Genomic DNA, 25,539 nt, shown 5'->3' on the forward strand with positions numbered 1-25,539 from the left:
TGTGCCATTCTCCTGTCACTCGTGGCAGCTGTGGAGCCAGTGTGTGAAGGAGAGCTCATGGCTAGGGCGAGTGGGGTATCACCTGAACAGATCAGTGAACACTGATTTGAACACTAATCAGCACAATACCTGCTTGTCAGGCTGTTTGAAAACCACTACAATTGATGGTTTGAGACTCCTTTCTCTGGTGCCAGCACCTGTGCAGTGAGTGCTGGATGGGGGATGGAAGAAATGGGTGCAGCCATGCTCTCAGCTTGATCCAGACCCCAAACACTGTGGGGAAGGGAGGTGATGAATGGAATTTAGTTCCTCTTTGGTGATACTGCACAGCCTGCTCAGCACCAGCACCTTATGTTATGGAGTTGTGTAGTTTTTTGCAAAAAAGTTTTTTGCAGAAAAAAAGCAGACAGGTTTTCTTCTTATTGACTTAAAAATACCCTTAATTCTGAAAAATTACTTTGTGGATCTTCATATTTCACAGACTATAACTAGATTACTACCTTTTACTGGAATACTTTGTGTTAATGAAGACCGATTAGAATTACATAATAGATTTCCTCTAAAGAAGGCATTATGTGGTTATTTTTTACTGTCTGGCATTCTAGTTAATTGCCTTGTCATCATTAATTGATGGGACTAAATTGATATAAATAAACAGATTATATTTGTGAGGTTCATTTGAAAGAGAGGAAGGGCTGAGAACAGGCTGCTGCAGGGCATTCCAGCAGTGCCTGTTGAAGAGAGCTCAGGCTTGGTCAGTGAACCCATTTGGAGGATGCACAGTGAGCTCTGCCCTCCTTCCCTGGGAGTGCTCACTTTGCCTGGACAGGGCTGGGCTTGTTTGTGTTGCCCCATCTTAAAGCTGACCTCAACAGCTGGTTCAGTCCTAAGCTTCAGCCCTGCAAAGAGCTGATGGTCCTGGCTGTGGGACAGGCATCCCAACCTGCCCAGCTTCTGGGACAGTTTGAGCATCTCTGGTTTGCAAGTTAATCCAGATTTATGTACATAGTTGCTATTAATCAGGAATCAATGGAGTCCCAGCAATCGATGGAGTCCAAGGCAAATCAGCATTTTTAATTGAATTGCAATATTGCAAATGATGCTTTTGCCTGGACAGAGTGAGCTGGTGCTGGCTGTTGAGCAGCACTGTGTCCCCTCTCCAGTGCTGTCCATAGTGCTCTGCCCATCTTCTGCTGGGCCTGGCTGTGCTGATGGGGGACAGATGTGTTACTGGACCACAGCTGGGGAGTTGCTCCCTCCCACACCAGCATCACCAGTTCCTCCAGTCTTTGCTGTTTCTCTGCTTACAGCGTTAGAAGTTCATCAGCTGTTGAACGGCATTTACAACTTGGAGTGGTTCTCAATTTGAATTTATAATTATTTATTATTATTCAATTTTCAAATATTTACAGATTTTTATAGTGTCTCAAGCATGCTGCTAGCAGAGGGAGAACCCTTTTTCTTCCTCAGACCTCTGCTCTCCTCCCATCCCCAGTGAGATTTTTCCCAATTACCAGCAAAGCCCACATGGCTCCCACCAGCCTCAGTGCTGGGGGTGACACCTGCCAGAGTCCAAGGACATGGTTCACGTGCATCATGGCAAATTTCCCTGGTATTTGGTGTTTTGGACAAAACCAAGGTACAGTCCCACTTAGACACAGTTGTGGAAACCTTGTTAGCCTGGAGCTGGTGTTGTTACAAGCGGGAAAATTGAACAGGAAGTAAGTTAACTAAATAAATAGAATTTTTCTTCCATTTTCTGCCTTCTCCATAAGAATGCAGTGTTTGCACACACATATGTTGCTGCTGCACTGGGAAGTGAGCAGATTTAGAACTGAAGTACCACCCGCAGGAGGAGCCCATCTCCAAATAAGTCTTTTAAAAGTTAATTGGAGCCCCTGGTCCTCACTGTAACAATCTGTGTCCATGGAGAGAGCAATTGATAAGGCAGAATGGCTGCTGGTAGCCCAGGGGCTGGAGCCCTTTGGTCTGTGTGAGCACAGAGAAGGGAATGGGGCTCTCCTTGGTGCACCAGTGGAGATGGTGGTGATTAATCTGAAAATAGTTTAAAGCATTCATGAATTGTAAGAATTAATTCCCAATAAGTCAAATGGTAGCCCCATGGGAGTAGGGAAGAGAAATAAATGAGGGCTAAAGAAATTGATAAAAATCCTTGAGCAATAAAGAGATGAATGCCACTTCTTTTAAAATTATATTTAAATGAACAAAGTTGATTTAACTGGCTTTTTTCATACCTTGTACTAAGATTTAGTTCTACAGCATGACATTATATCAAGAAATAATTTGCAGAAAGACTTTTTAGCATTTCATGTGCATTCCACTTAATGACAATTTTAATATTCTGTCTTTGGTCCTACATCGTTACTGGGGAGGCTTCAATTGCTTGGTGTGCTGAGGAGTTCATAAAGATTGTTTCTAATTTCTTTTTCAAGTCTGTTACAGAGTTCAGAGTGATCAACATGTGAATTATCATGTTGCTGAGTAAAAGGTGGGGAAAACTGTTGTTAACTGCTTGAACTAAATATGCAGCTTTGGGACAATGCTGTTTCCAGGAGTATTTTCCTGCATAGGGAGGTCCTAGGGTGCTGAACTGAGTTCAGACCTGCTATGTCACTGGGAGAGCAGAGCTCACCCACCTGGTTGGGTAAATAACATATCTACTTAATTTGTAACCTGTTTTGGTTTTTTTTTAATTGTCTCTAAAAGGAAAATTATAATGATGGAATTCATCAGGCTGAGTAGCTATGATAGGCAGAGGTGCTGTGTGAGTCTTTTGTGGAGTTCACACTTAGGGGCCAGCTGCAATACACTTAAATGGCAGCAGAGTAAGTGGCTACTGAGAATCAGATCAGTTCTGTCACTTTTATTAGTGCTGGCAGCACTGTTACCTGTTTTCTAGTTGTTTCAAGAGCTAGGACACAGAGCAAAGACATAAATTTCTGACCCATTAGTGAGTACAGGTCTTAGCACAGAAGAAGTGGTGCTGGTTGGAGTTGTTGCTGTACTGAGGTGCCTGGAGCTGCCCTGTTGCTCTTGGCCTCTGCAGCCTGACAGGGACACCCACGGGGACATGGGCAAGGCTCTGCCTCCCCACCACTCTCAGCTGAAGGTGCTGTGCTTGGCACCTGCCTGCACTGTGCTGCAGGGACATCACTGCTGGGAGGATGATTGGGTCCTGCCTCTGTCACCAGAGCCCCAGATGTTCTAGGGATTCTGTACCTGCCTGCACTGTGCTGCAGGGACATCACTGCTGGGAGGATGATTGGGTCCTGCCTCTGTCACCAGAGCCCCAGATGTTCTAGGGATTCTGTACCTGCCTGCACTGTGCTGCAGGGACATCACTGCTGGGAGGATGATCGGGTCCTGCCTCTGTCACCAGAGCCCCAGATGTTCTAGGGATTCTGTACCTGCCTGCACTGTGCTGCAGGGACATCACTGCTGGGAGGATGATCAGGTCCTGCCTCTGTCACCAGAGCCCCAGATGTTCTAGGGATTCACTTCTGTACCAATGCACCATGCAAACAGAATATCTTCACAATGTGGTTTTGTGGCACCAGCATCCTGATCACTCCTTAAATTGCCCCAAGGAGCTGCTTTTGGGGTAGGACTTGTTACTGGCTATCCCACCCACACCAAGGAGATGCCCAGCAGCTGTGTAGTGGTTTGCAGCTTGTGTTGCAGCCATCAGCATTTATCCTGATCTGCAGAAGGGCTTTCCTTGGCAGCCCCTGGCAGTTCTGAGCGAGGGCACAAAAGCCAACTTGGCACTGGCATGGCTTGTTCAGTCCTGTTTGTTGGAGCCACAGGTAATTACTCCCATACTTAATGAATCACATTACTTTTATTGATGAACACAGAGGCTACATGCTGGAAAGAGGAGGTAAGGATTAAGTTTTATGGCCTACTGCTGCTATGAGAAGGAGCATCTAGACACCAATTAATGCCCCCTTGATGGGATTAGCCATTGCCTTAACTGCAGCTCTGGATAAAATTGCTACGTCTGTGACTTTCGACTTCAACTTCTTAAATATTGTAGATATGAAGAAAATTCACTTACATCTTAAATGGAAATGACATTTAATTCTAGATACAAAAAACTTGCAGTCTATTTACGTTTCCTTGTGATTTATACCTCCTACTACATGGATAAGAAGACTTATCTGAAGTCTTTATTTCATCCCTATAGAGATCAAAGATCAGAAAAATTTCAAACATATAATCTGTGATTCCTTCAGTTGCTGTGCCAATAATCCCAACTTGCAGTGTGTATAGTGGAGGTTGTAATGGCAGCAGCCTCTCCCCATGAGATGCCATGGCTTTCCAGCAGTTATGGTGAAGTCTGAACATCGACATGAAGTTTTTGAAGGGCTTTTCTTTGGTTTTTGGTCCCACCGGTGCAGGCTGGGCACATGCTGGGGTTTCTTTTCTTTCAGGGCAAGTGTGAATCATTGCCTGAGGGTCAAAGCCAAGCACTTATTTAGGAGGGAGGAAAAAAGTGTTTGTCAAAAAATTTGTGTGTGATCTGCCAGTGTTACAGCTGTGGTGGACAGAATCCTTACAGTCTTGAAAACATTTGCCCATGTAAATATAATATAATTTTAAATATAATTTTAAAGCTTTTTGTCAGTATGGAAGAGATCTACCTGTTAGAGCATCCTCCAGATGCATCCCTGGGCTGGTGGGACAGGGGTCATGGCTCTGCCTTGGCCTTGGGTGCCTCCATCCTTACTGAGCCTGGAGGCTCACATCCCCCTAAACCAGCAGTGAGTGTCCAGGTATCTGCATGGCCAAGGGCAGGTGAGATGTCAAGGGCTGCAACTGCTTGAGATTCCTCTTTCAGTTTTCCATTTGGGCTTTAATCTTCTGATAAGCCACAGGTGCAGTGGGGGGAAATGTCAAGGTAAATGAAGACTTCAAGAGCAGTATTCCTCAAGGGAGAAATAACTTCAGTCATCAGATATTTTTCTTGGGCAGAAACAAGAAATAATAGATGAGGTGTTCCTGAGAGCATGATGTGAATCCTGACTGACAGTCCCTGTCCATCACTGCTGCAGTGTGAGGACAGTGCAGAGAAGAAGGAAATAGATGATTACTTGGAGTTGATCACCTGCAGTGTTTGCTAGCCCCAGAGCTCTGCCTGCTCTGCTGCATGGCAGGGCATTGGCTGAGTGGGAGGGACCTTGTCACACTCACTCTTGGCACCTCTCCCCATTCCCACGCTGGCCTGGATGAAGACAAGTTCAAGGGCTTGGTCTTCTTTGCATTCCTAAGGAAAGGAGGACAAGGATTCTGTGCAGTATTTTCTTGAAAGGCTGTCTCTTTTCATGTCTTCCTCCAGGACTCCAGCTTTTCCCAGCCACTTTCTGCATCAGTAGGTTGCTCCTTTGGGAAAGCAGAAGTTAATTTCTCATTATTATCATGCATAGATGCAGAAGATGGAAGATAGTTCCCTCCTGTTGTCCCCTGGCTCTGTGATAACTTCACAGCCAGAGAAAATTATCATGCAGGTGAAAAATGGCACCATCCAGGCTGTGTGCAGGAGCCATCTCTCAGTGTGGTGGGTGGCAGGGGTGGGGAGGGTTTGTCACCCAGGCACTGGGGGCAGCTTCTGCTCGTGCACTGGTGAGGTACAGGGAGGGTCTGTTGTGTGGTACCTCTGCCTTATGGTATTAAACATCCATATTTGTCCTTTAAATATCCTCCTTGGATTGGAACTGGAATAAATGCAGATGATACAATAAAAAATAACTCTTAGAGCCATGGACCTTCTCAAGGAATGGTTCTGGCTGATTTTGCTCTGTTATCTTGAAAAAGAGACTCTTGGATTTGCAGTATTTGCAATTCCCTTTTGGCACCCCCAGCTCCTGAGGCAGTAAAACGTAGTTTTCATTAACTGATATGTCTGACATTTACCACATCTCGATGTGACAATTTAGAGGGAACTGGTTAAACTGAAAAGCATTTTTAATATTGCAGTAATGTGATTAAGGGGAAGTCTCTGTCCTTCAGGCCAGAGAGACCTAAATTGGAGCACTAATGGAGTGACAGATGAAGCATCAGTTGACCAAAATATCCTAATCTTAACTTTCTGTTTATTCCCTCTTTGCATCCTGGTTCCTGTTAACAAGAAGTAGGTTTAGATTCCTATGACCCAGGTGAGGAACTTAATCCAAAAGAAACAAAACCCACTCAGAGCAGGGCTTAGAGCCAGAGGTGAGTATGCACAGCTGAGTTGGGTGTCAAATCCAAAATGACCTTCTCTGGAAAATTGTCCCTGGAAATCCCATTTCCTCTTTTCCTCCCTTTCTTTGTTTTACTGAGGGAAACTCTGATTTATCCACTTGCCTGGATTACTCCTGAGCTCTGTCAGGAGCCCTGGGTCTCCCCAAGCAACGAGCTCAGACCCACTGGCTACAGGGGATGATTGTTCATGTTAAAAATAAATAGGAAAATAGAATTTAGGATCTTCTTCCTGGCTGTAGCAGGAATAATTTGGGCAAAAGTAGCTTTTAGGCTGTTGTGGCAATTTGTGGGAGCCTTGGCAGTAGATAGCAGGGTGAGAGGGAGGAAAACATTCCAGATCTCATCAATACTTGAGACAAAAGGCTTTCTGCTTTGCAATTACTCTTCCTGTCCTTCCCTCACCTTCCCTCAGGCCACAGGCAAGAAACCAAAATAGAGATTAGGCAGCTTTTAAATGCCACAGGCTTGTAAGGAGAGGAAATCCAGAGCCGATCAAGAATTGCACCCTGCGCTCAGGCTTGTGACTTTGTCCCTCTCATCTGCAAAGGGAAAAAGGAAATCCCCAAATTCAGTCTGAGTGGCAAAACCCCCAGAGATTTGGGCTGGAGTCACATCTGTCACATGCCCTGGGAATCCCCGGCAGGCTTCGCCTGCTGTGTCTTCCCACATGATCAGTTGGCCGCTCTGGGCTATGTCTGAATGCTGAGGGATGCATGAGCAGGGCAGAGCTTTCCTCTTTTCTTCCTTACAGTGGATGAAATGCAGCAGCAGTGTAGATCAGGTTAAAATTGTGTCTCATCTCATGAAGTTATCTTTAAAAACCAGCTGCTTTCTGTGAGCCTTAAAGCAGCTCGATACACTCTTATCAAAATCGAAAACCGCTCCAGAGATCCTTAAGAGATTTTGTTTCATTGGGCTCTATTTTCTATAAATCTCGTTAACTGCTTTGCCAGTGCCCTCTCACTGTGTTCCTTTTTCATTGCAGAAATCAACCAACAAACCCTGTTCCAGCCCTGCAGAGCAGCAGCGAGGCTGCAGAGCTCAGCTCTGCCCTACCTGTGCCCGCGTGGCGCTGGGGGTGAGGGAAGCAGGATTTCCCTGGCATCAAAAGCCTCCAACTCCTCTGTTTTGTGGAAAACCATGTGTGTGAGGGCAGGGGCACCAGGCAGGAGCTCAGCTCTCTCTGGCTTTTCATTGCCTGCCCTGGGTGACTCGTGAACCACGGACACAGCCCGAAGGTGCCTGGGGGATCTCTGGTGTTGTGAGAAGGGTTTAAGCTGCCACGTGCAGTGACTGGGGGTTTATAGAATAAACACTGAAATGAGATACAGAATACCTCCACTGAATTAATGCACTATCTCCAGTGCTGTCAAACAGTTACTGTGGCTGTGCTGACACCCCAGTGTTTATTTTCAGGGTGATGAGGAGGAGCAGCCTCCCCAAGCCCTTGTGTCCAGGCTGCTGGGACCTGGGGGATAGGAGGAGGTGTAGTTTGGGAGGATGGGGCTTGGCTTTCTGGCCACAAGCAATAAATATTTGTGTGTATTTGGAAAAAGTGCTCACTGCCTCCCAGCTTGGAGGGTATTTGTTATTTCTTGGTGTTACAACAGACTTGCCTCAGTTGTGATCTGGCTTACAAATAGCAAAATCTCTCTACACCCAAACGACAGTGGCTCCTGTCTGCTGGGCATCACCATGCCTTTAAGGACATTTCAAATTGCCATCGTAGTTTTTAAGTGGAAGAAGTTTTCCTGTGTCTTTGAAGTTGAGAAGGTGCTCAGAAGGGAGCAGGTTACTCCCTGTCTAGCACTGATCTAAGCAGAGCAGTGAAACCAATGTGTAAGCTCGTGCTTTTATCCTCCCCTTCTGTTTTGCTTGTTTATTGCCATTTTAAGCCAACATCCATGTCCTGGTGCAGCCTTAGAGGTGGCTGGAATCTCATTCTGCTGATGTGTTAGCAAGAGAGAGAAATTGTAATTAAATAACAACAATCCTTTTTTTCCCCTAAATTTTCTTTCTTCTGATTTTCAGCATGTAGCAGTCAAAATACATCCTGTGCAAATGTTGGCTATTTTATCAGAATTCCTTTCTTTCCTTTCTTTAACCTGTCACTGGCACTTCCTGCATTAGGTAAGAGATCCTCACAGAAGAGTTTGCAGATTGCAGATATCACTTCAGCCAGGTAACAGCAGCAAAAGGGGAGCATTTATTTCATTTGACACCAAATCCTGACTGTTGCTTTCTGTGGAGCCTTTTGCTGGTCTGTGGGACATTGTTCCATAGGCACTTTCAGTCTGGTTTTGTTGCTTTATGTAACCCAAACCTATTTCTTGCTTTTAGACCACAGAATGGTTCTATGATCCTGTACAACAGAAAGAAAGTGAAATACAGGAAAGATGGATATTGCTGGAAAAAAAGGAAAGACGGGAAGACCACCAGAGAGGATCACATGAAACTGAAGGTGCAAGGAGTGGAGGTAGGAGCTTGGTGGGGGTGGCTGTGGGCTGTGATGGCTCCCTAAGATACCTCAAACCAACAAAGGCTGTCCACACCTTCAGAAAATGACTCCTATTTGCTGGATTCCATCTGTTACCCCTGGCCTGGGTCGTAGTTGCTGGCTGAGGTTAAACCCCAACTCGCCCCACCCCCAGCAAATATACTTGTTCTTTATTACTCCTTTGAGCAAACTGTGAGTACAGCTTCACCACCTGCCTGTGTGGCTGCTGGCTGGGCTGTGTGACTGTAGAGTGTCTCCACTCTGGTAAACTCTGTGCTTTTTGTAACAGGCACTGCCCAAGGGCAGCCCGACACCTCAGGGTGGGCTGCACAGCACTCTGTAACCATGGCAGCTGGAATGGGTCCAATTTGATTCTCACAAATCTCAGCTAAGTTTTGGTAGCAATTGCTGTAATTTCTGTGTGCTGATGGAGTGTTGGTCTTGCAGTATGCAGGGGAAGAATTTCTGTTGAATTTGACCCAGAATCCATGTGTGTTTTGAGAGAACCTTTGCTCTGCTGATGGTGTTCAGCCACTCAGACACATTCATGCAAGTGATTGCACCTGAGGCATTATTACTGAATAAGCTCATTTGTTCTAAAATATGTCATTGTTTGACACCACTTTTCTTTCTTAACCTCAATCTGCATGAGGAGAGAGCTGTTCTGATCACTCTGGTCACTTCTGATGTTAAAGGTTTGCACAGGTGTGGATAACAAGTGCATTTGTGCACGTTTTATATTTATTAAATAGCAATTACTTGTTCTGGTAGCAGAAGCCTACCCACAGAGCTGTGCCCATCTCATTCCTAAGACAGCAGGGCTATATTCCCAACACTGGATACCAAACTTGGGGCCAGAGTGGTCCAAGGCTGTTAAAATGTGTAATTGCAGTGTTCAGCTGTGTCATTTTGGCCAAGGAGCGTGAGGCTGCCGGGTGTGTGTTTGTGTAGGCTGGGTTGATTTTACAGCTGACAGCCTGTGAGCCTGGCTGGGGTAATGGGGGTGTCCATGACAGGCAGAGCTTCTCCTGTGTCTCCAGGCCTGTCTGGCTGATGCTTTGCAAGGCATGAACCTCCCTCCTGTTGGGGTGAGGGGCACCCTGCTCTCCCCACGTGGAGCTGGTGGCTGAAACTCCCCCAGCATCCCCAAAGTCAGTGCCAGCAACGGGAAGGGGACGAGTGCCCAGAATTCATCTCGTGCTCCAGCTTCCTCCTAGCCCATTTGTCATTCTTACATTCTGTCTGCTCTAATGAGGTTTTGGGGTTTAAAATAGTATTAAATGGATTGCATTATATTACACCAGAGAGGCATAACTTTGTTCCATAATTTTTACATCCAATAACAATGTTTTATTATGACAAGCACACAAAAAAAAAAAAAGTCGTCATCACAGAAATGGTGCCTTGTTTTTGTTTTGGGTTTGCAGAGTGTGATTTAATTAACTTCTGTAAACTTTCACAGTTCAGAACACCAGACCCTGTGCTGTCCCTTTACCTGTAGCAAGAGATTGTTGATGACCTTTGCCTGCCACATGAGCACACGAGAAAATAAATGGGACTTTCTTGGGGTTATTCCAAAGCTAGAGCTATCCAGCCCCTTAGTGCCCAACTGCATGGATGTGGTGGTGATTGTGTTTAGCTCAAAGAACCCTGCACTGAACCCATTAATTTCTATTTTACTGAAGTGTGTCTCCTGGAAAGTAGCAAATATGGGCACATCTGGAGCTGGAGGAAGCACAGCTTTCAGGGATCCTCCTTGTGGCTGATCACATTCACCACTCAGGAAAATAAGTGTTCAACTATTTGCTTTGTGATTTGGATGTACCAGGGTTTAGCCATTCATTCCTACATCCTTCTCCAGCTTGAGAGCCCTTTAGTACCTGATTTTCTATCTTCAAGAAGGTACTTGGACCCTCTCATCCTCAGGCAGCACCTGCGTGGTCACTGCCAGTCTCTGTTCTGAGCGATGCAGAAATTGTCTGTTCTTTTGACTTCCAGGTGTTTCTTGGGCAGAATGATGTAGTTTTAACCTTATTAATTAATTACTCAATCAGTACACCTTGCTGCTTCACAGAGAGCATTTTGGCTTTAGGTTGCTGATACCATTTTAAAAGGAAGCAATGTTCTCAACTTGGACACGTAGGCAGCAGATTTAAAATAACAAAAAAAGGCTTTTTTCAAATTTGGAGTGATACCGTAGTTAGCCGCATTAGGGTTTAACAGGGCATGAAATAACTGTCTGCCTTGTGGCACTGCCAGATCATCTCAGCAACTCTTGCAGCCAGAAGATAAATAGGGATCATTGTTGCACTGATGGAAAAGTACTTGCAGAGCCGACAGCCAAGAGCATCAATAGCATCCAAACATTGCTCTGGAAATGGCAGCTCGGAGGCAGGGCAGAGGAACATGCTGGCCTGTGAAGCTACTGACCAGCCAGTTCTGAACAGGGATTTGTATTAGAAGATTTAATAATTAATTCCTTCCTGAGTGTTGTCAGTGTGATGGCGCCTTTGTCTTTCCAAGTCTTGGGTAAATAGAAAAATACATTTTTGAAACAAAAAGTCTGCATCCTGAGGGATGCTGATGTCTATCAGAACCCTGTAGAAGGATTTGGTGAGCATGGGTGAGACAGCTAAAGCAAATTTAGAACATAAATAAGGAATAAACTACTTTGACTCATTTAAATAAATGTGGATTAGGAGGAATAAACTACTTAACCAAGTGGATGTTAAATGAAAATGGCCTGAAATCCTCAAGCTGTTGCCTTGGTTAGCATTGCTGTACAGGAGGGGTTTGGGTATTACTTGGTTAATCTGATCACAGTCCTGTCAGAAAAGGCTGGATAAACCAGAAAGGAGAAGTTAATTTGGCCTTTCCCTTAATACACCTCTTTGTGCAATTCTTTGTGGAATCTCTGGTCTGTGATCCTTTTTAAAATTCTAATTAATTAGGATCCCTGGTGATGCGTTCCTAATCAATTCACATAATTAAAAATATTAACTAATAAATAATAGTAAGGGGAGTGTTTGAATAGCTTTGCCATGACTCTGGATGGTGCTGCTCTGCTTTGCAGGCTCCTGGCTCAGAGGATGCATTTCTGCCTTTTCTTGTGTGTGAACTTTTCCAGGAGAGTGTAACTGTGCCTTCACGTGAATTCGTAGTAAATTGCTGCCAAAATTAAAACGAGGTCATGTTTTTATAGTGAATTTCCCTCTTGTCATCTGTGTTTTGGAAGGTTGACACTGATCAAGCTGCTCTTTATCCTGTGTGGAGGATATTTTAGTCTCTCCAAACCCCAGTGCCTGAGAAGTGGTTTTGGAGAGGGGCTGTTCCAAGGCTGGGGCAGAGCTGTGCCCCTGGTCCCACTCCAAGCACCAGAGATTCTGTATTTGAAATTTCTTGCAGATTGGGTGTTTGTTACCTTGGTACAATATGGTAATCTTTATGAATTCCTTATAAAGAAAAAAAAACCCAAACAAAAAAGTAAAACTTGATTTCAGTCTTATTAAGAGAGAAACTCCCTTGTGGAGATGGAGATGCGAAGTATCAATTTTGTATGCAGGACTTGTATTTAATTAATATCATAGCAGTCCCATAACACTATTGCAGATTAGTCCACGAGGACAGGAATGAAAATTTTAGATTATTCAATTACTGCATAAACCCTGGGACATCACCATCAAAACTTCACACAGGTTTTGTAGCATTTGGGTTTTGGCAACGTCCCTGTGCTCACCCTGGGTCACCAGAGTGGGGACAGCATCAGTGGCCTCTGCAGCCTGGGGCACCTGTGAAGGACCAGACTTTTGCTTTTGGTAAAAGACCAAATGGGCTCCTCTGCATTGTGCAAAATAGCCCACCATGGAATACTGAGCTGCAAAGTGGTTTTACATCTCTCTATTCCCTGCTATCGTGAGTGAAATCTGCTCGGTTGTCATGGGAGGGTGGGAGGTGGAGGTGGCACTTTGGAGCAGCCCTAATCTGGAGAGGGATTCCTTGGGCAGCCTGAGCCAATTCTCTGCAATTCACTTTAATTTACATGGGCTTTGCTCACCCTCAGAGGTGAGCTGTGTAGTTTGCAAACTAATTAGGATCACATTGTTCACTCAGCCTGCTTAATGCATTTCAGAGAAATACTGTGGAATGGCTTTGGAGGAGAAAGGAGAGTTTAATGTGAGAGGCTTTCTGGAAATATGACACACACGTGTGCATATATTAACACGAACAAGTGGCCCTGAACAAGGGAGAAACTGCTCACAAGGAGGGGCACTTTTCTGTTCTTCATCATTGCTGCAAATATCATTGTCCTGACACCTCTCCTGAGATTTCACTGATCCCCTTTATAACCAGCCTCTCTCTTAAGCCCCCGTAGCTCATTAGAGACCAACAGCATCTCCCCATTTTTGCTGGGACACCCACACCTTTGATGTGGCACACTCACCTTTGCAGTGTGCACCTCTCCACAGTGGGCACCACAGGCAGATGCTTCTGCAGAAATGTGGAGGTGTTGACTGCTCATGAGCTGTGGTTGGGATTTATTCCTGTTCCAGCTGGTGTTTATGGCACCTGGAATGCAGGGTTGTGATGGCATCTTAATGATTCCTGTGTTGGAGGGAGTCCTGGGAAATGGGAGCATTGTTTGGCCATTTCTGAAGGGGGGTATGGATTATTGTTAAATCCAGAATGGATCTCCTGGGAGTCTCTTCAGAAGGGAACGTACATATCAATAATCCTTTTGTATATCAGGGCCCTGATGTATTCTCCTGCAGTCACATAAAGTCACAGCAAATTCTCTTGAGTTTTGGCTTCTTTTCCTAATGCCCTGTACATGTCCAGAAGATATTTTTCTTCACAAGACCCGTAACATTCCTAATCCTTTAATTGTCATGGTTTATTTAACTTCATCAGTAGAAGTTTTCCTATTATCTGGCTGTCTCAGGATGAAGATTCAGGCTGAGATCAGGGCCTTGGGGGATGCTCTGCCGGGCAGGTGCCCTATAGGCAAGTTCTGCCCAAATCAAGGACAACCACTGTCCCTGCAGTGCAAGGCAACAGGTTTGCAGCAGCTCTCAGGTAATTGCTCTGTAATTGACTGCATCATCATTTTTTCCCCTGTTTAATAAATAGCGTGAATAAAGCTGAGCCACATGTGGTAGGGCTGTAATTCAAATCCCATTCACTGAAGTCTGAGCATTTTTCATTTAGGATGTAAAAAGACAGTTCTGATGTAAATGATTCCAAAAGGATCTCTGTGGACTAATGGCATTAACATCAGGCTAGATTGGAATTTTGTTGAGTAATTGGTGCTGCAACTACACCCTGTGCTGGGGGGAGAGAGGGAACCAGGGACCTACAGTAGTGGAAGTGTCCCTGCCCATGGCAGGGTGTCCTTGAGGTCCCTTCCAATCCAGACCATTCTGTGATGGGTCTGTGGGGATGTCAGTTTGCAGAATCCTCTGCTGACATTGAATTTTTCCTCCTGACTTGCCTGCAAAGCAGTACTAGACGTCATACAGCTTTTTGCATCCCCAAAACAAAACAGCAAAACAAAAATTTTAATAAATATATATATATACTTCTAGTCATCCTTCTAAAGGAAAGCATTAGAACAAGTATACAGACACAAAACACACTGGCAGGCCCCTGAATCCCTCTGAAATGTGAGGCTTGTGTCGCCTCACCAACTGCATGGCACAAACACACATTGACATTTATATTGACTATTTCAGTTTAGAGAAATTCGAAATTAAATCTATTTTCTGCCAGCTTTGTGGGAACATCCATTTATGAAAACAAAATCCAATAGGAGATCTAAAGATTGGTGGCCAGAAATGAAATAGATTGAGAATAAAATATATGGAGATTGGATTGCTGGCTCTGTGGTCTGGGTTTAACGTGCTGGGGACTGGGATGGGGATGGAAGGGTACTGGTACAGACTTTATCCCTGGGTTTACAATGTAGATGAGTTTACAGCAAAACAAAATAATTCTTTCTGTGCCTATGTGGACAAATATGAACTCCAGACAATGTCTGTCCCTGGCAGTGGTGCCTGGAGAGGGGTCAGAGGGAGCCGTGCTGTGAGGAGAATCCCTGCCATTCCTCACAAGATGAAGAGGTTTCCTGGTTCTGTAGGGATCCCTGTGTCTGCACAGAGGATCCAGATGCTGGAGCAGCATGTGCCTTGTAATCTTGTAATTGCATTGTGGGCTGTGAAGGAGATAAGGGCTTCCATGGCAAGTGAGGAACCTCGGTGGCTCTGCCTTCCCTGCCGGGCTTTCAGTGAGCTCCTCTTCATTTATTTCTTTCTCTGTGTGTTGGGCAGAAGGGCAGACCTTGTTTGCTGTATTGCTGCTGATTCTGTGTGCATCAGGGGTGCATTAAACATTTTAATTTCATGAGTTCCTGTTGGAAAGTGGGATATTGCTCACCAAGGTGTGCGTGGGGAGGGAGAGCAGGGAGAGCAGAGTCTTGTTTGAAGGTTTGAAGGTGCTGGTGTTCCTAAACACAATCTGGTGTTGTCCCCAGCCAGCAACACAGACACAGAACCTGTCAAGAGGGGATTTTAGAGTGTGGATACATCTGACATGTTTGGATAGCCACACCTTTGTAGGATGTTACTTACTTCCCTTTTTTATAGGCAAGGGATGAGGATTAATTAGATGGTGTTTGGACACTTTCTGTACATAAAAAGCATTAATTGCCCACTAGCACCCTGGGGTGGAGTGAAAGGGAAATGTGACGGAGGGGAGCAGGGAGGGCTTGGCAGTGCCAGCAGCAAGGGGTTCTCTTGGTTCCCAGCCGGGATCTGAGCCAGGAATTAGTGAGAAGCAGGAGCTGGGCTCTGGGTCTTGCTGTGTGTGCTGTAGGTTAGAGTGAAGCTGCCGGGGCACACGGCTGTGCTGTGTCTGTGCTACAGCAGGGGAGCCCGAGTGACCCCGTTGGTAATACCAGGAATGCAGAAAGTGTGAATTATCGTATTTTGGGGAGAAAAACTGTTTTTCTACTCTCTGCTTGTCCTAAACCCAAGGCAGACGTTGTCTCGCATGTAGCAGCTGCCTGGTCTGTGCGGAATCCCTTTTCCTTGGAGCGGTGGGATGGTGCGTCCGTGCGCTCCGGTGTTCCCATATTTCTGCTGCCATCGCGTGGCTGCCGGGGCTCAGCAGCGGCTCCGGGCGGGAGGGACCCCGCTGCCCTCCCGGGGGCTGCTCCGCTGCAGCCAGGCCCCCATCCCAATGCTGCAGCCTTGCTCGGGGTTGTGGTGATGCTCCCCCCGCAGCTGGAGTCCCTCCATGGACAGGAGATGGACACAGCACCAGGGAGGGCTCCATGTCCATCTCTGACTGCAGAGCTGCACTTGGTTTAATGTTCGGCTGAGTTCTCACAATAAAGTACAGTAGCTCTGAAGTCCTCTAAAGTGAAGAGTTCAGGCATTCAAATCAATCACTAAAGATTCTGATGTCCCAGTGCAAAGCCTGGGGGCTCGTGGGGCATGTCTGGATGCCTCTGCAGGGTGTGTAGCAGTCTGAATTGCCGCTGGCATAGTCCAAGGGAAGGAAGCAAAAAGGACCTTTGCATAATATCCACAGATGTTTTATTCAGTGAGATGTTCAGGTCGCACACACAGAGGGTCTCACTTTGTCTCCCCAAGGGGCCTGGGGGCTGTGACCCTGGTCTGGGGCAGTACAAAGATGAAGGCCAATAAGGGAATAGGGACAGGGTGGCTCAGGGACGTACGATCAGGGGAAGGAGCCAACGGGATCTAACAGCTTTTTGAGGGAAGCTTCTTGTGTCTCCCTAGACCAGGGAATGTCCCCCCAGGGTCTCCACAAGGGGATGTGTTGGTGGTGGCAGGGCTGGGTGCCACCACCAACACATTTTGCTCTGGCCAGCCCTGACCCACTGCAGCCCCCACCATGGCATTCCCTCTGTGCTCCTCGCTGGACAGCACCAGAGGCTCCTTGTCAGTAGCCACGACAAATCCATGGTGTTTTTCCATTAAAAGGCCCTGTGCTCCAGAGGACTGCAGCGTCTTAGAGCACTATAAATATGTTTGTGAAGATTCTGCCTTCTGTCTGACCCCAGACACTCTCTGATACTGCGTGGGTGTTTCTGTTGATGGTTACACTTTGCCTGCAGTTTTTGTGTGCTTGTTGCTATGAAGAAATTTTGAATAAAAGCAGGCTGAGGTGACACGAGCATGCTGGAGCACTGTGAGGAGGATTTGCAACGCCTGTGACTCTGCTGCACTGCCTGATCCTCCTGCTGCACTTCCTTCTGAGCATGCATGATGGGAACCATGGCTTGGCCCTTCCTTGTCCTTCTGTTGGTCAGGCTCACTCTTGTCCCTGCAGGCAGGTTTCCATTGTGTCTGTAATGTCCTGCCACAGCCAGGACAATTTATTTTAGCATTTTCCTACTAAAAAGAAGCATGGTTTTGAGCTTTAAAAGGTGAAATGCCATCTCCTTTCCTGCCTTCTGTGTGCTTCCCTTATCCCCGGGAAGAAGGGATATATGGTTAGACTTCAGTGTCGCTTTAATTTATAATTCCTTGTTGGAATTATAAAAAGTACATTTATAATGACAAAAACAAGATAAATTTTTGTGTGTTAAATCATGAACTTTCCTGTGAACACTTGCTGAGGTTTCTGCCCCTAGCTCCAAGCCTGGTGGTCCAGACCCACCATCCTACACTGTCTCTATTCCTAGGGCAGGCAGAGGGAGCTCCCAGACCCCAAAAGCCCTTCCTGCCTCCTCTGTCCCACATTTGAATTGACACTTCTTGAACTATCAAAGCTGTATGAGATAGACAGAAGGGTTTCAATCACAAACCCAAATTCAAAAGGTTTATTAATGGCTGGAGGGAGCTGGAATTTAATATTTGCCTGTTGTCTTGTCAATTCTCAGCATTTAAAAGCCCAGCAGCATGGGGATGATTCTAAATATAGCAACTTTATTTGAATAGACAGCATAGCTTCAAAGTAAATATTAATTCCATTATGCTATTAACAGTTATTTATCATGACAGAAAGCCATAAAGTTATTTTACTGGAATACAGCCAGTAAATTGCATCTCCTAGATGAGATACAGCACATGTTGAATTCCAGCAGCAATTACCCAACACACTTTATATATGTTGGTGACAAAACATGTTCCAACATGAGCCAAGCTCAGGCTTGTGTGGAAAACCCTTTGCAGCCATCACAGAGCCACAATGATGTGTTCCAATGGCACATGGAGCCATCATGAGCCACTGGAGCCACTGGCCAGGATCAGGAGCACCGTGCCACAGAGCAGTGACACACTGATGCTGCTTCTTGCATATTGCCTATTTGACTTTTTAATTACCTAAATTACTCATTAAAAGTCCCTCGTAATTGCCTGACTCCAAGCTATGGTGAGAAGTCTAGGTTTTAGCTGTGATTTTTTCTGAAAGATGTTGTGCATTTAGAGTTGATCACTGATTTTCTGCTGCTGTTGCCCTAAGTGCAAGTGTGTGTCCCTAGCAGAGGTGGGGGCCACTGGGGAATGTGGGCAGGGCTTTATCCTTCTTCATGAAATGTTTATGGGGTTATACTGCCTGTGCCTGCAGCTTCCACATGCTCTGCTGTGATCCAGGGATCAGCTTTTCCTCGTGCACAAGGAGTGGTGCAGAACTGGGGGCACTTCCAGCTCTGCAGCATCCTGGGCAGGGGACACATGGATGGAGTCACAGCTGTGACAGGACAGAGGATGTTGCACAGTATTACAAATTTCAGTGAGTTTATGAAGGTTATCTCTGATACAGTCTTTGGTGGGGACTGACCTTCAGCATATATTAGATCTTCCATTTTATAGCAGAAAACAATATCAGGGAAACATTAAGGGTCATCAGCAGTTGGATGCGCTTGTGCTAGCAGAACAATGAAGGCTGTCTGCCAAAGATTATTGACTTCTTGTTGTCTTTTATCCACAAAAATAACTCTTCTTATGTATAACCTATGAGAGCTGTGCGCTAACTGCTGTTACAAGAAAACCCCAATAGAATATTGAATAAAATAGTTTTGAAGAATTTTAGGTTTAGTTTCTTTAATGACTAAGAAATGTCAGCACCTGTGCACCAAGTGTTGCTCTAAGCAGAAGAGGAACATAAAGTTCATTGTATCACATTTGTGAATATTTTATATATTTTTGTGAGAACTGGAGAGAGCTCATTAAACAAAAAGCTCATTTAAAAAGCTCATTTAATCAGAATCATCTGTAAGATCAACTAGATCACCTGCAATATCAGGAAGATTAAAACTGTGAGGTTGCCATTGGAGAACTTTTCAGATATCAAAGGATCAGCTCAGTGTGCAACCACCCAGTGTTTGAATTGTAAAAACATCTTTGAAATTCCTCAACTCTTGATTAAACAAACAAAATCTGAAGTGGATGGGGGATAGGTTGTGATTTTAACATTAGATTATCAAAATCAAAGAAAAACACGTAACAGTTGTTGAAAAATCCATGGTGGGAGGAAAACCCCCAAGTACAAGATTGTTAGCTGTAATGTTCCTTGATATCCTTGATATTCTGTAACCAGGAGGACACACTAATTAAAATAGAGATTGCAAGGTCAAGAGGTACAGCTGGGATTGATGCCTTGAGAGGCTACCTAGAACAGAGGCTAGGCAGTGCTAAAGGAATAAAGTAGATTTATTAAAAGGCCTTCCAAGGATGCACCTTGGGCTGTACAAGAGCCTGACCAAGGCTACCCCCAAGATGGACCCTGGGTCACAAGTTTTCACACTTTTATAACTTTTGGTCCATTTACATATTGGGATTAATTGTCCAATTACAGCTTCAGGTTATGCAGTCCCATCCTCCCAGATTGCTCTCCTCAATTTGCTGCTGTTTACACTTTTTGGGCCTGAAGCTGCAATGTTGTCCTTGGTTCTGAGGCTGGAAAAAGATTGTGTGACTGAACTGTGAGGAGAACTTGCTAACACTCTATATGGAGTTCAGAGTTATATACTAACGGATAATATGAAAACTAAAACTTCAGGCATCAGGATCATCTGTCCTGCACAGCACACATTGGAAAATCCCACCTACTGATGCCTGAATTCAGTTGTTATGCCTTTATCTTCCAAAGAAGATGTTGGTCATGATGCAAAGGTGGAGAGTGTGCTGCAGGCTTGGGAATGATGCTCCAAGGGGCTGATCACTTGCACTGGTCAAACATTTTGTGTATGGCCTATTTTCTTGTAGGAGCCCACAGCTGGATGTCTTCCACCTGGCTGAGAGTGCCACGACAGGTTCCTCCAAGCCCTGTAGAGTCTGGGACAGGTGGCCTGTCCCCCTCTGCTGGGCAGGTGCTGACTTTGGGGTTGGACCAACCACCGATGGGGTGGAAGGGAAGCGTGGTTGAATCTTTGAGCCAATTCCCAGCCCAGATGACAGGGAGCTGTGTGACAGGCTGTGCTTCAACACGAGCGTTGTTGGTACAAACAAGCCCAGATGCCCTGGGCACGGGGACAAGGCTGGGGAGAGCTGGGGTGTCAGAGGCCACTGACAGATGGCCTTTGTCGGGAGCACGGGTCTGAGCTGGCACAGCTGGGGACCTCCGTGCCAGCCAGGACATGAGTCAAGGCCATGCCCTCTCCAGTTCCCTCAGCAAGAGGCACTCAGAAACAGAACCTGAATTTTAATGTGTGTTTATAAAATGCTTCTGGAGGCATCAAATGACAGGCAGATCAGTTCTCCACTTTCCACTGTGCCACATTACATTTTACCTTGTAGTTATGATCAGGGCAGTTCTGCCTCTTCTCTTGTGTGAGTTGTTCTAAAACAGCATTTTTGTGGCTCTTTCCAGAAGACTACAGATGTTCCCCTGTTCCCTTCAGCTGCTGAAAGCCCTTCAGAAGGGCTCTGATAACGCCCTTCACCTTCCAGTGGCTCCCCTTGACCCGCTGGAGCACTCAGCACTCTCTTTGTCTGCCATCCCAGTTCTGTCACCTTTTCTTTGGAACCCATTGGCCCTTTCTACATCTGTTTCAAGACCCTCTTCTTCACCATAAAGTTTTTTGGGTGCACTCAGCACTCTCTTTGTCGGCCATCCCAATTCTGTCACCTTTTCTTTGGAACCCCTTGGTGGCATCTTGGCCCTTTCTCCATCTATTTCAAGACCCTCTTCTTCACCATAAAGATCTTTGAGTTTTCCTTGTTGACATGTTCTTGTCCTGATTTCACCCTTGTTTCTCCAGTTCCCTTTGTCCCTTCCAATTCTGTCTCCTGGTCCATCATCTCTTGTCTCTCCAGCCCTGTCCATCAGAGGTTGTATCCAAGGTATTTCTTCCTCTGTCCTTGTTCACCTTGCCTGTACTTGCTGAGTGTTCTTTGGGACACACAGTGGGCCTTGGTGTTTCTCAGTGAGCACCACGTGCCTCTGCACAGTGTATAAATGATTAACTGTGATGATGGTAAAATGTAGGGCACAGTGTGTTTTTTGACAGGAGCTACATTGCTGTTGAGGATACATTTTGCTTCCAGTGATGTAAATGTCTTTCACCAAATAAAAGGAGTGTCTAGGACCTTCACAAAAGTCCTATTTTTATTGCATCAGGCTCAGGGTAACAAGCAAGACCTTGAAATACTTTATCTGTATGGGTAAAGCATTTTTTTTACTGTAAACAAAAAAGTGCCTCTGTACCTCTGACTCTGGAATTTGGAATTTTCCTCCTTCAGATCTTTTAGGAACTCGTTCAATAAATGGGCTTTCAGGAGTGCATAGTCCTTCTCTAATCTTCACAATTTGGGGTCATAATTCAAATTAATGATCAGATAAGCATCATGCATTGGGCCTGCCTTGACTTTGGGTCATCTATGGTCATTTTTTGAGTTTGGTGTCATCAAAACATTGTGAAAAAGGATGATGAGTCCCAAGTGAAGAATCACAACCCCCCCACTCCCCATACTCTGATGCCTAGGTAAAATGTTTTCTATCCAGGCTCTTGGAGGTGCATCCTTATTTCATGAATGACTTCAGGGAGAGGAGCAATCCCCACCAGGAAGCCATCAAGAAAGTGGATTTTATTATATTTTGCCAGAAAAAAAAAAAGGCAGCACAGTTAATACTTCTCCAAGTCCTGTGGGATCTTGCTGACTAATGTGAAATGACAGTTGTCACAATATTCTGTATAAATACCCGTCTAGTTGCAGGTGTCTGTTCTATTTTTAATGTGATCCCACATTCCTTGCTGTGAGGGAGAAGGGGATGATCGATGGACCCTGCACCTATGTCTGTCATTTATGTTCTTGTGTTGTTTATATGAATTCCAGGGGTTTAATGCACTTGCTGGCCTACCATGGTAATGGTTATTCATGTAATTTCACTGCCAGGGGTGGATGAGGTGGTGCTGAGCTTATGGCTCCTGGTGACACGGGGACTTCATTTGGGGTGGCAGAGATGGTTTGGGAGAGTAAAACTCGAGTTAAGGAAAAAACCAAATATAAATAAATGAGGAGGATTTGTTATGTGATGAGTGAACGGTACAAGGACGGCTTCACGCCATGGTTTGATAAATTTCAGGCTTTTTCTTTAGTTACAGTTTGATGTGTCTGAGCCATATGAAGCAAACATCCTCAGGTCACTGGGATTTTTCCATGTGGGTAGCTTGAGCCATTCCTTTGTTAATTTCCATATATACATATCTGTTTGTAGCCATACATATATTTACACTGCTATAGCTTGCTCAAACGCATTCAATGAATTATTCATGAGGGACATTTTGAATTTCGATTCATCAGCATCTTGCTTCATGCAGGCTGGAGATGCACCTCTGACCTCAGAGGTAGGAAAGTTTCTCTCAACATGGGCCATATTTGCTTCCCCACAGCTCTGCCAGGGGCTTCTTTTGAGCATGGCCAAGGGGAAGCTATTGGAATAATTACCAATACAGCCAGATGGGACGTGCCTGAGCTTGTCTGGCCCTTGGTGCTGAACCAAATAGCAGCACTGTGGTGTTTCACCCCACAGACACTTTTGCCTGGCTGGGTGTGTGGTGTTTTCACCCCAGAGACACTTTTGGCTGCTTGGGTGTGTGGTGTTTCACCCCACAGACACTTTTGGCTGGCTGTGTGTGGTGTTTCACCCCACAGACACTTTTGCCTGGCTGGGTGTGTGGTGTTTCACCCCACAGACACTTTTGGCTGGCTGTGTGTGGTGTTTCACCCCACAGACACTTTTGCCTGGCTGGGTGTGTGGTGTTTCACCCCACAGACACTTTTGGCTGCCTGGGTGCTGCAGCTGAGCACATGGAGACAAGTCCAGGCCTGCAGGAGCTCTGGTGGTGGTGGGATGGAGCTTCCCCCCATAACAGGGTCTGCTCTTTAGGTTTACCTCTGTGGAGAAGCTTTAAGGGGATGGTGAAGGAAAGGAGTGGGTTCTGATGGAGGGTTTGGATCCAGAGCTTTATTCTGGCCCACAGCCTCTGGATCCAGCACCAGCTCCAACAGAACTCCCTGAGCCCGTGGCTGCTGCTCCTTTAACCCCGGGGAGAGGGGCAGGGAAGGGGCAGGGAGCCACCAAGCAGGGACAGGAGGGGAGGGACAAAGGACACCTGGATGGCCCAATGCCCCCCAGGGGTAGAGGGCATCCTTTGAATCTGCCAATCACTCAACACCTTCTGGAATGCCAGGATTGACAGACAGTGCTGGGAGGGGAAAGGAGAGGTGACTGACACACCTGGCAGGGAATTATCAGGGCAGGGACCTGAGGTTCTGAGGTAAACCCTGAAATCACAACGCAACAGGAAGCTCCTGGTGGGTGCCATGGTTGTCCCACCAGCCCAGCAGAACACGGGGTGCTGTGCACCCATCAAACTCATGTCCTGCTCCCATGGCAACTCCTGATTTCTGTAGGCTGAGCAGGGAAAGTCCCAGCACCAGTGCTCCCAGTGTGACCGCCGTGGCACTGTCCCAGTGACTGGTGGAAGGCGCTGTTTGACGAATGGATGCTCTGTGCCAGGTTTTGGCAGCCTCAGACAGCCTTCTGCTTTTGAATAAAGCATTTCTGTAGCCTACTCAAAATCTTCCAGTGGTGTTTACATTTTAATAGGCACTGCTGTAGAATGGAACATATTTTTATTGCTTACATTTATCAGCTGGAGCAAAAACCGAGTGCCTGGGTACAGCTTTGCAGGGAATTCACTCTTCTAAGTAATCAGTACATAAGACTATTTAGGAGAAAATACCATAGAATTTTAACTTGTCAGAAAACCATGCTGTGCCTGCGTTTGATTGCCAATATACATCATCAGAAAGAAATTCTATTTAAAAATAGAATTTTCAGCAATGTCAGCATGGAATAAAATGAGTGGGAAGTGGAAAGTCACATTTCTTTGTTTCATGCCAAAAGGGAGACCTCTAATACTGTTGTTTTAAAAAGCAAAATTAAGAAAAGTATGTAAGCTTTGAGAGTATTTATCCAAACATTTACAGTGGAAGGCTGGTTCACCTCCATGAGTGCCCTCATGGCAGCTGGGGGGTCTGGCAAGGGAGGCAGTGGTGCCCAGTGAAGCAGTTTTGGTGTCATTCCTTGTAAGAGCCTGAATGAGAGATGCAGGACTCCAGGGGCTCTCCAAAATGCAGTTTATTGCATCCAAGAGGTTACAGCAGCCCAGGGTTGTGGGTGACAGAGCTGTGCCTACAGCTGTCAGCTCCAGCTGCTTTTCTTTGCTGAGCATCTTAATACAGTAGAACCAATCTATACCATAACTATTATCTATAGCCTATCATAACTACTATAATTACCATATTCATGTTACTATTCTCCAATCACTAAATGTTAGTACGTTACAGTTCAAGCTAGAAGTTGTTTTTCAGTTTTCTTGCAGTGGAAAAATTCTGAGACCTTTTTTCTACTTGCCACATTTGCTGACTTGTTTGCCTGTGCTCTCTTTCTGCTTAGTAAAAACATCTTCTTCTTTGAGGTGGGTTTATCCTTTGCTGTAAGCCATAAAAACCCCTTCTAACTAACACACCCTTTGCCTCCTTGGTTATCCAGTAAGACTGGCTCAGCAATTCTTTTCTTCTCTATCAAAACTTGCTTCCATCTCTATTCCTTCATCAGACTCTACATTTAAAAATCTTTCTGCTAAGCACACATATCTGTGAGACTTTCTTGTCAAACTTTCATCCTTCCCAACAATTCCTGCCTTGTGGTGGGAGCACCTGCCTGGTCCCACAGCTGAGGAGGTGGTTTGCAGTCAGAGGGCAGTGCCTGTGCCATGGAACGAGCAGTGGGGGCTGCCAGTCCCCTCCCTGGGACAGGACGTGCAGCACATGGTACAGAGTGAGCAGCCAGATTCCCCAGGGAAGCCTCTTCATCCTCACCTGACCTTCCCAGGAGGCAGCTCTTTCAAACCTTGGATGCAGTTTAAAAATACACTTGCAAGGTGTTTGTTGAGAAGCAGCTCCTGCTGGTGGGAGCCAGGGGCAGGCTGAGGGTGGGGATGCTTCCCTGCTCCACAGGCTGCTGCTCCTGATGCTGGTGGGGCACAGCTGAATTTCAGAGCTGCCCGACTTGCAGGCTGTACCAGTGGCTCTGGAGGCAGAGACATGTCAGCACTTCTCATCAGCCAGGTGAAAAACGCCAGTCACTTGTTTTTAAAATTTTAAAATTTGAATAAAATGGTTATAAAAATAGTAATATAATTAGAGTAATAAAAATTTGAACAATTTGGATTAGGACAATACGAGACAATAAAAAAAAAAAGTTATGGATGTCTGGGTACCTCTTTCTGGGCAAAATAAGCC

The 25,539-nt window shown here is 45.6% G+C and overlaps 1 protein-coding gene across 6 annotated transcripts in view; it reads left to right on the forward strand.

Moving 5' to 3' along the window:
* The window catches only part of CAMTA1 (calmodulin binding transcription activator 1), a 249,536-nt gene that overhangs the window by 74,914 nt on the left and 149,083 nt on the right, over positions 1 to 25,539 (forward strand). For all 6 annotated transcript variants that reach the window (XM_054517128.1, XM_036396502.2, XM_036396506.2 and 3 more), the window contains one exon: positions 8,605 to 8,740. In XM_054517128.1, the coding sequence (XP_054373103.1) occupies positions 8,605 to 8,740 (136 nt within the window). The remainder of the gene's footprint in view (positions 1 to 8,604; positions 8,741 to 25,539) is intronic.

Source organism: Molothrus ater, chromosome 23 (assembly GCF_012460135.2).
Source record: "Molothrus ater isolate BHLD 08-10-18 breed brown headed cowbird chromosome 23, BPBGC_Mater_1.1, whole genome shotgun sequence".
In the NCBI taxonomy this organism is placed as follows: Eukaryota; Metazoa; Chordata; class Aves; order Passeriformes; family Icteridae; genus Molothrus; species Molothrus ater.